The 9,887-nt window shown below is 44.4% G+C and overlaps 1 protein-coding gene and 1 long non-coding RNA gene across 3 annotated transcripts in view; one reads left to right on the top strand and one right to left on the bottom strand.

Annotated features, from left to right (window-relative positions):
* Positions 1-500: 500 nt before the first annotated feature.
* Positions 501-3,702, bottom strand: LOC138434671 (uncharacterized). The gene is made up of 2 exons (XR_011254832.1): positions 2,655-3,702; positions 501-1,564 (listed from the first exon to the last, which is right to left on the bottom strand). It is a non-coding gene; the product is annotated as an uncharacterized lncRNA (long non-coding RNA).
* Positions 3,703-4,318: 616 nt separating this feature from the next.
* Positions 4,319-9,887, top strand: part of RAPGEF4 (Rap guanine nucleotide exchange factor 4) — a 328,969-nt gene continuing 323,400 nt past the window's right edge. Inside the window, exon 1 of one of the 2 annotated variants that reach the window (XM_069577204.1) lies at positions 4,319-4,500. Coding sequence is in view for 1 of the 2 variants with exons in the window: in XM_069577197.1 (XP_069433298.1) it covers positions 4,436-4,500 (65 nt within the window). In the remaining variant the exon portion in view is untranslated. The remainder of the gene's footprint in view (positions 4,501-9,887) is intronic. The other variant, XM_069577197.1, reaches the window with a different exon arrangement.

Genomic DNA, 9,887 nt, shown 5'->3' with positions numbered 1-9,887 from the left:
ACTTAGTACAAGATGAAGCTGGAATTTGAACTCAGTTGTCTGTCCTCAAATGCCTAACTTTGAACCTCTGCTCAGATGAACAAAATGGAACTCGAATATTAAGGAACCCATTCAATGTTCTATAACTAGTAAAACAGCATTAACACACCTGGGTCTTGCCATTTCTCATGCTTATCTCCTTAGAGATCAACAGTGGAGATGTTTAGCTCTCTAATTGAAGGCTAAGCTATAGGAAGGAGATTAAGCAGATGTTTGCCAATCAAAATTATAGGCCTCAAAAGAAAGTGTTACTAAGGGAGTAAATTTTTAAAGTTTTCATCAAAAAAACCCACAAAACCATAGCTGTGTGTGGTGCTGTATGTTAACAAGACATTGCGGTGATCATTTGCAATGAATATAGATATCAAATCATTATGTTGTATACTTGAAACTAATATAATATGTCAATTATATCTCAGTTTTTTTAAAAAAAGGTTTAATTACATTCATATGTTGGAATATTTCATAGCCAGTAAAAATTTTTAATGAAAATTTCATTAAACACACAAAGCATTTTTTCATTCCAAGTAGAAAAAATAGCCTCTAAAATAATGCTTTCAAGTCTGTATGAATACATGTATTGATACACATGTATGGGCTTCCTAAGTGGCTGTAATAGTAAAGAACCCACCTGCTAATGCAGGAGACATAAGAGACACTAGTTTGATTCCTGGGTGGGGAAGATCCCCTGCAGAAGGAAGTGGCAACCCACTCCACTATTCTTGTCTGGAGACAAGAATATTTAAAGGTAGACAGAGAAGACTGGCAGGATGCAGTCCATCAGTTCAGTTCAGTTCAGTCGATCAGTCGTGTCCAACTCTTTGCGACCCCATGAATCGCAGCACGCCAGGCCTCCCTGTCCATCACCATCTCCCGGAGTTCACTCAAACTCATGTCCATCGAGTCCGTGATGCCATCCAGCCAACTCATCCTCTCATCCCCTTCTCCTCCTGCCCCCAATCCCTCCCAGCATCAGAGTCTTTTCCAATGAGTCAACTCTTCGCATGAGGTGGCCAAAGTACTGGAGTTTCAGCTTTAGCATCATTCCTTCCAAAGAATTCCCAGGGCTGATCTCCTTCAGAATGGACTGGTTGGATCTCCTTGCAGTTCAAGGGATTCTCAAGAGTCTTCTCCAACACCACAGTTCAAAAGCACCAATTCTTCGGCGCTCAGCTTCCTTCACAGTCCAACTCTCACATCCATACATGACTACTGGAAAAACCATAGCCTTGACTAGACGGATCTTAGTCAGCAAAGTAATGTCTCTGCTTTTAAATATGCTATCTAGGCTGGTCATAACTTTTCTTCCATGGAGTAAGCGTCTTTTCATTTCATGGCTGCAATCACCATCTGCAGTGATTTTGGAGCCCCCCAAAATAAAGTCTGACACGGTTTCCACTGTTTCCCCATGTATTTCCCATGAAGTGATGGGACCAGATGCCATGATCTTCACTTTCTGAATACTGAGCTTTAAGCCGACTTTTTCACTCTCCTCTTTCACTTTCATCAAGAGGCTTTTTAGTTCCTAGGGTCACACAAACTTGGACATGACTGAAGAGACTTAGCAGGCAGGCATACACATATATACATACTTTTTTTCATATATACATGCTTGAATATAAGCAGCAAGTTATATGCATGTATTTATGGGTGTATGTGTGATTGTATCTTTTAAAAATAGAAAATATAGAATTAAATGTGCTAAAACATTAGCAGTGTTATCTCTAGATGGTGGAATTCTCAGTAATATTTACTTTTTATCTATACTTTTATTTATTTTCCGCCTAAAGATCAATACATGTTCTTTTTTCCTTTCCCCTACTGGACAGGTTATTATTTTTTAAATTATTATAAAAAACAGTTTATAACCATTTAACTCTTATCCCCTGAGCAGTCATTTTTGACGTGTCTTCTACCCTTATGCTATAGAGAAAACCAGTTACACTGTTGCCCAGTGCCATGGCTGTGGAATCAGACAGACCCAAATCCGATTCAAGGCCTCCTGCTCCAGTAGCCAGGATCTCACCAGCAAGGTATGATGAACCCCTCTCAAGGCTCAGTGTCCCAGTGCGTATATTGCAGTGACTGGAACCTATATCCAGGGCTGGATAGGGACATGTGCCTGTTCTGGGAAGTCAGTGATTCTTGGTGCTCCTCCAAAAGGATATTCTTTGAATGATTGTTTAATTTCTATTTAGAGGAAAGGCAGGGTCCCTGCAGGGCAAAACAAAGGCCTTGTAGTTCATCAGACCACAATCCTTAACAAGCATAATAGGGGCCTTGGGTTTTCCCTCCCACTCCAAGTAGCTCATCAACATCTTCTTTCCAAGCCAGTCAACACTCTCCCTGGAAGTCCTGATAAACAATTTTCTCCAGTTCATTACATTTTCAAAGACATTTGTCTCTCCTTGTGGAGTAACCCTGACATCTGTCCTTCTGATTGCTTCATAGAATGTTCTGAAGATTAAATGAGGTAACACATGTACAGCACCTGACACTCAGTGGATGTTCAATAAATGATGACTATTATTAGTATCATAGCTAAAAATTATAGAAACTCCAAGCCTCCAGTAATGACAGGTCATGCGCAGTCCTTTTTTCCTCTAGCTCCTTACCTTTAAATATTCTCTGAGTAAAGGCATCTTGAGAAAGCATTTGGCGACCTTGGAATGTTCTCAAGAGCTCTCTGATGCCTTTATAAGTGAATCTTAATAAATATAGGAGACTCATCTTCTTCATACCTCTGTCCTGAAAAAAAGCAACAACAAAAATACCTTTGGCATAGTATAACATTGTATAGTATAACATTTGAAATGTTATTTACCTTCAACACAGTAGAAATCCACAGGATGGAGGTTACCTGGGGGACAAGCACTGAACCAGGCAATATTGCTGAGGGAACAGAGGTAGGTCTGAGACCAGATCCTGGCTAGGGAGCAGAGGGGAAATGGTGATTCTTTGGAGGAGTTTTATTGGGATAAAACGCACCGGCTTTTATTAGGATGTCAGAATGCACCTGCTGTTTCATTCTCTCCAGTCTCCTCGAACATTGTTTGAGCAGGGGAATGAGAGGAGAGTAGGACAGAAAAAAAATAACAGAGTGAGGTTAGCAACGCTCTATCTCCTTTCTCACTGTCTGTTTCCAAATGCACCATCAGTATCAAAACACTGCTTGGTAGTAGTCTAAAAGATTTAACTTGTCCCCTAATTCCTAAGCAACCACTTGTGTATAATTTGATTTTTGACAGAGTGCAACTGAACTTCTAAGCGTATCATTTGTTTTGTACACCTATCAGAGACAGGTGTAGTGACCACCCCTTCCACACTCCAGACACAGGATGAAGGACACATGGGGCCAACCACTCAGGTTACCCAAGGGTGGTGGGAACTTGGTCCCTGACCCGAACTACAGTTCTGCTGTGGCCCCACTGCTCACCATTCTGAATTGTGTGCTTGTGTGTATTTCATTGAGTAGGCGATGGGAGCCCCAGCAAGTGCAAGGTTCAAGGCGGGAAACTTCAGTTTGTCAACCCTCAGTCACGACTTGAAGGAAGGAAAGGACAACCCACTCCAGTATTCTTGCCTGGGAAATCCCATGGCCAGAGGAGCCTAGCGAGCTACAGTCCATGGTGTCCGAAAGAGTCGGACCCAACTTAGTGATTAAACGACAATAGTCACCACTGGTCACCGTTCTGGGCCCTGGCCTGCCCTCTGGGCTTCCAGCCGTGCCTGCACTGCCTCTGCGTTCCATCCCAGGCCTCCCTCGGCCTCCCAGGGGAGACTGGGACCGCTGAGGGTGTCTCCAGGCCAAGTCAGATGGTCCTCCTCTCCATCCCTTTCTGAAGGAGAAACAGCGAAGGTGAGCAGGAAACGCCAGCAAGTTTTGACAGCTGCTGAGGGAGACTAATGGGTTTCTAAGGAAACAGAGAGGCAGCAGCCATTTTAGTGGCATTTGCTGTATGAAAAATATATAGACATTGACATCCGTCCCCGTCCCCCCACCCCCACCCGCGGCGCCTTCGCTCCCTCCCCGCTCCGGAGGCCCCGAGGTGAGGGGTGCGGCCCAGGTCTCCCGGAGACGCAGCAGCCACCTGTCGCAGGTGGCTGCCGCCCGGGGTCGCCCCCCAGCCCCCTCCCCGCGGCGGGCGGGACCGCGGGACTCCCCACCCCCGGGCGCCGCAGTGCAGCGCGGTCCCCGCGGCCCGCCCCTCGGGTCCCCTCCCTTGCTGGCCCCCCGCCCGGCGGGCCGCGGGGAGGGCGGGCGCGTCGCCGCGGCGCTGGGCGCGAGGCGGGCGGGGAGGAGCGGGTCCGCGCGGCTGGCGAGGCGCGGGCGAGGCGCAGGCAGAGCGAGCGCGGGAGGTCGCCGCAGCCTGGGGACACCGCGCCGCTGCCCATCATGGTCGCTGCGCACGCTGCCCATTCTTCCTCCTCGGCCGAGTGGATCGCCTGCCTGGATAAAAGGTAGCCGGGGAAGGGCCCCCGCCGGCCGGGGCTCTGCGCGCTGTCTGCCCGGAGACCGCCGCGGGGACGCCCGCCGGGGCCGCGGGAGGAGGGTCCCCGAGCGGGGAGGGAGAGGAGGATCCGCGCCTGGGACCAGGAGACGCAGATCCCGGTCTGTCATGGGGCACCTGGTGCGCCAGATTTTCACACGTGGTGGAGAAATTGAGGCGCAGTGGGGGGAGCCCCAGCCCCTCCAGGTCCCGCTCGCCCCTCCTTCAAGCTCTCCTCGCCCCCTGCCCCTCTCGACTCCCGGCTCGGCGCTCGGGTCAGGGGTTTATTTCCCTAGGCATCACCGGAGAGACTAGATTCCTACCTTCTGCTGGCTGTTTAGATCCTTAGGGGTAAATAAGTTTCGAGGAGGGTGGGTGGAGAGGCAGGTGCAGAGTAACGTGCTTTTTTTTTTTTGTTCCTGAAAGCCAAGTGTGAAGGACCCAGTTGAGCTGTCGAGTGCCTTCTGAAATTCTCAGCTTCTGCCCCCGCAGTCGCTCGCTCAAGGTCTGTGTTAGGAAGGTCACGCGGGAGACTGCTTCTGTCTTAATACCCTACCTCTCGGGAAGAGACCCTTACTCTAAAAAAATTAAAACCGTAAAGCACTGTAACTCCCGACGACAGCCCTGTGTAAGGACGGTGCAGTGTGTAACAGCGGACTGCAGTTGTTTGCAGGCTCTGACAGCATAATTTTCTGTTTGTCCAGATTGTGGGTTTAGCAGTAAACATTCCCCAGTATGTTAGCAATTAGCTTTTTACCCTGATTAAAAGGTGATGCATCTGAACTTTTAAGAACTGGGTAAGAAATCTTGCAGAGTGAACGGCCTCTGGTTTTTCCAGTTTGATGCAGCAGGGCAGTGATTCATGTCTTGCAGTTAGCTGCATGACATCTCTATTTGCATTGGGGGGAAATATTTTGCACTCTGCCATATTGAAATTTTTACAATTAGCAGATTCGAAACCAGATCAAACTTGAAAATCTTAAGTGTGACATGCTCTGCATACTTTACTATATAGGCCTTTGTTGAAAAAATTAAATAATTTGAAAAAAACTAAATGTGGCTCATTTGAATAACTTAATATATCTGAGGAATAATTTTGCCTTTCAATTACCACGCAGTAGCAAGATGTTTTGGCAGACATTGCCCTATTTACGTCTAAGATGATATATGCTAATATTAAAAGAGTTGTGTGCAATAAATAGTAAGAGAATTGAGGTGACGTTTAAATCATAGAGAATTATGTCGAGAAGCTAAGTGAAGAGCCTGCTAATGTGATAAGTAATCTAAATTTAATAGTTTAGGAAAGACAAATTATCAAAGAAGAGAAAATCAAGCTCTTGTCCTTATAAATAATGGTACTTCCTCCTGAGTGAATTGTTTAGATAATAGACTGCATATTTCCATTTGCAGAAATTCATGGCATGCCATTTTTCGAACAGTCAGTAATTCACTGGCAACCAACCCTCTAGTCAGTAAGTACTTATGGCAAAAATCCTAGAACAGTACTAACACAAGTGGGGCATATTTGACTCTTTTTATAATGTGTATTTGCCCAAATGATTTTTGTTTGGAATGGATTTGTAGAACATAGTGTCACAATCTAATCTGATACTACAGAATGTTCAAGGGTGGAGCTGGGGGTAGAATCCTCCATAGATACCAAGCCTAATTTTCCTGGAGTGCTGGAGAGTAGACAGATCAATGTAAGATTTAACCCTTAATCAAATTAAGTATTTTAGGCCTAGAGCTGTCATCAACCACAAGCTCTGATCTTGGACATGTCGCTTTTATTTCCTTGAGTGACTGAAAAATGAGGCTAACGCTATCTGTCTTACCAAGGATTAGTGGGCTAAATGGAAAAAAAAAAATCGTGAAAGTAATGTGAAAACTGTGAGGTGCCATATAAGCATATTATTTTGTAGTGTTAAGAGAACCTTGCATTTTCCACGGTGTTGTTGCTAGACTTTCTTTGAAGAAGAGTTTAAGAGTGGCAGTCTCTTGATAAGAGGGCCTGGAGATACTTGCTTTCAAGTGGGTTTTTTTTTTTTTTCCAATTTTAAAAATCTAAGCATTTTTACTTAGATTGCTGACTTTTTAGGGGAGGAGGGAGATTAAGGATGCTGATGGAAGTTGGCTGGGGAAGCCCCCAAAGTCATTCCTTTTGGGACACTGCCCTGAATATTTCTGAGAAATGCAATCTTGATGCTCTGTTCCAGGCACTGTGTTGGGCATGGGAGAGGTAGGGGAAAAAAAGAAAAGATGAAAGTTGTTTATTGACTTAGTGGGGTGGGCAGGTGGGGGTGGGACAGTTACATAAACAAGCAAGCGCAATGCAGTCGTAAGTGCTTTAATGGAGATACATGAAATGCTTTGGGGATGCAGAGGAGAGCCTCGGCAGGTCTGCCGCGGATGCTTCCCACAGGTTCCTGTCCTTGGAGGTTGTGGGGAATTTTCTCAGGCAGAAAATTCTGGGAGCAGTGTGAACAAGGACACTTAGGTATGGCAGATAAATATCCTCATTTCATCTCAACCACAAATTCCTCTTGTGACCAAATCAAGAGTATAAAAACATATGCTCTGCTTTTCTAAAACTCTCGATTATGGACTTTTGCAAGCACACACAGAAGCAAAGAGGAAATGGTACAGTGATCCTTGATGTCCTGTCTGAGGAAATGATGCTGGGACCTTTTCCACAGCTGGGAAATATAGTTTAGATATATGTATCATGCAAGCATCAACTGTTGTGGACAGCTAGAAAAAGAGCAACGGTGGACTGGAAATAAAAAGGGGAGTTAAAGTAGAAAGTCTGCAGGAGTAAAGGATGTGTAATGGAAGTTGAAACAAACAAATAAACAAAAACAAGCAAAATAATCCAGTAGAAATATTTGTTAAGTGTGCCTAGGAAGTTGTCATAGATAGGCAATGCTCTATAAGCTTATGTAAGGGGAGGGAGGTTAAAAATATGTAGATATGTGGATTAGGAAGGAAATGGCAGCCCACTCCGGTGTTCTTGCCTGGAGAATCCCAGGGACGGGGGAGCCTGGTGGGCTGCCGTCTATGGGGTCGCACAGAAGCGACTTAGCAGTAGCAGTGGATTAGGCTGAAGAAACAAAATCTGAAGCTTTTTCTATATCACGCATCCAAATTCTTGGACTATGGTACAACTCAGAAGGTGAGAGTGTATGAATACTAATTTTAAAAATCACAAAGCCATTGAACATTTGGATGAATAAAAATACATTGAAAAAAGTCTCAACAGGAAACATTGTCAAAGCAAAACAAGCTTAGCGCTGCCTCGTTTATCTTACAAATTTTTTCTGAGCAGGGATGGTAACTAGAAATGTATTACGCAGTACCCCACTATTTGGGATTTGAGATATGTAAAAGATATTTAATATGCAAAATACCTTTTAAAAATGTGTTGACCATTTTTAAAAATATTAGTGAAAATATTTTTCCCACAAGCTTGTAAGTTTTGCCACTTGTGAATTTAAGAACCGTTGCAGATAGTAATTCTCATGGTTGGTAAGGGTGTGTTATGAAGGGACCACACGCATTCACAGTACGTATAGTGAACTGTTGCCAATATTCATCACTGCAGAGCAGGAGTTGGCAAACTATGGCCCATGGGCCAGATCTGACAGCTGCTTGTGTGTCTCCTGAGCTAAGAATGTTTTTCACATTTCTGAGTGGTTGGAAATAAACCACAAGATTAATCTTTTGTGACCCATGAAATGTATATGAAATTCAAATGTCAATGTCCACAAGCAGAGTTTTGCTGGAACATAGCCATGCTCATTCGGCTACATGCTGTCTCTGGCTGCTTTTACGGTGCAGTAGCCGGACACTGTGTGGCTCGCAGCTTTTGAAGTATTTGCTCTGCGGATATTTGAAGAAAAAGTTTGCCATCCCCTGTTATAGGTCAAAGAATCTACCTAAGTGATCAACAGAGAAATCACTGGAGACGAAAGTTGTTCTTTGTCTGGGAAGGAGTTGACAATGTTTGGTTTCTTGATCTTCAGTTAAAGGTATAGTGTGGAGGGAGGTCCTTGGTTGATTAAACTGTTTGTGGAACACCTAAGCAGAAAAGGAAGTTAATAGAGTATGAGTATGTGAAAAAGGTTGTCATCTTTCAAAATAGCTGAACAGTTTTAAAATTATTAATTTTTCATTTAGAAAATGCCCCTTACATAGTTCTTTGCATCTGACTTGATTCCTAAATAGATGTTGAGTTAGCTATTTTTGATGCGGTTGAATGAGAGTGAAAGAAATCAAGAAACAGATTTGTTAAAAACAAGAATGCTTTTAGGCAGACATGGTGAAAGAGGATGACTCAGCTATCAAAGAAGCATCAGACACGGTCCCAGCCTTAAGGAATCTAGAAGATCAAAGAAGCATGCAGAGCAGAAGGCTGGGGAAGGCTGGTGTCTACCTAGGCAGGTTCCAAGGGATGGCATTACCCAGGATTCAGGGCTGGTCTTACAATCTTGAAATTCTGACTTGTCAGCACATCAAGAATTAATGCATTTTTTTCAGGGATGGATATATAGGCGCCAACCGCTGAGAACCTATAAAAATCAGAAAGTTTATTAATTTGATAATTCCAGTAGTCATGTACGGATGTGAGAGTTGGACTATAAAAGAAAGCTGAGCACTGAAGAATTGATGCTTTTGAACTGTTGTTTTGGAGAAGACTCTTGAGAATTTCTTGGACTGCAAGGAGATCCAACCAGTCAATCCTAAAGGATATCAGTCCTGAATATTCATTGGAAGAACTGATGCTGAAACTCCATACTTTGGCCACCTGATGTGAAGAACGGACTCACTTGAAAAGACCCTGATGCTGGGAAGGATTGAAGGCAGGAGGAGAAGGGGACGACAGAGGATGAGATGGTTGGATGGCATCACCGACTTGATGGACATGAGTTTGAGTAAGCTCCAGGAGTTGGTGATGGACAGAGAGGCCTGGCGTGCTGCAGTCCATGGGGTCACAAAGAGTCAGACATGACGGAGCAACTGAACTGAACTGAACGGAACTGAGCATCAGAGAAGTGGATACTGCCATCCTTTGGCTAACGTGTTCCTTCTCTAGGCAAGCTGTATGGAAATCCAATTGTTATTAGAAGGCCATGTGGTGTATTTACAAGGAGAGGCAAAGCTGCCAGGAGATCAGGACACTTACAACTTCTGGCCAGCTCATCCTCTTCCTAGAGCAACGGAACTTGGGAATTGAATTATAATCAGAAGATAGTTCTGGGAATTCTTCAGGGCAGTTTGGTCATCACCTCTTCCAGTTAGAGGATCTTCTGAGTGCTCCCATAGGACTCTTTGTTACACTTTGTCCAACAATGTAATAGC

Source organism: Ovis canadensis, chromosome 2 (genome assembly GCF_042477335.2).
Source record: "Ovis canadensis isolate MfBH-ARS-UI-01 breed Bighorn chromosome 2, ARS-UI_OviCan_v2, whole genome shotgun sequence".
NCBI classification, from domain to species: domain Eukaryota; kingdom Metazoa; phylum Chordata; class Mammalia; order Artiodactyla; family Bovidae; genus Ovis; species Ovis canadensis.
Note: the sequence above shows the minus strand (reverse complement) of the source record. Positions and strands in the feature narration are given on the sequence as shown.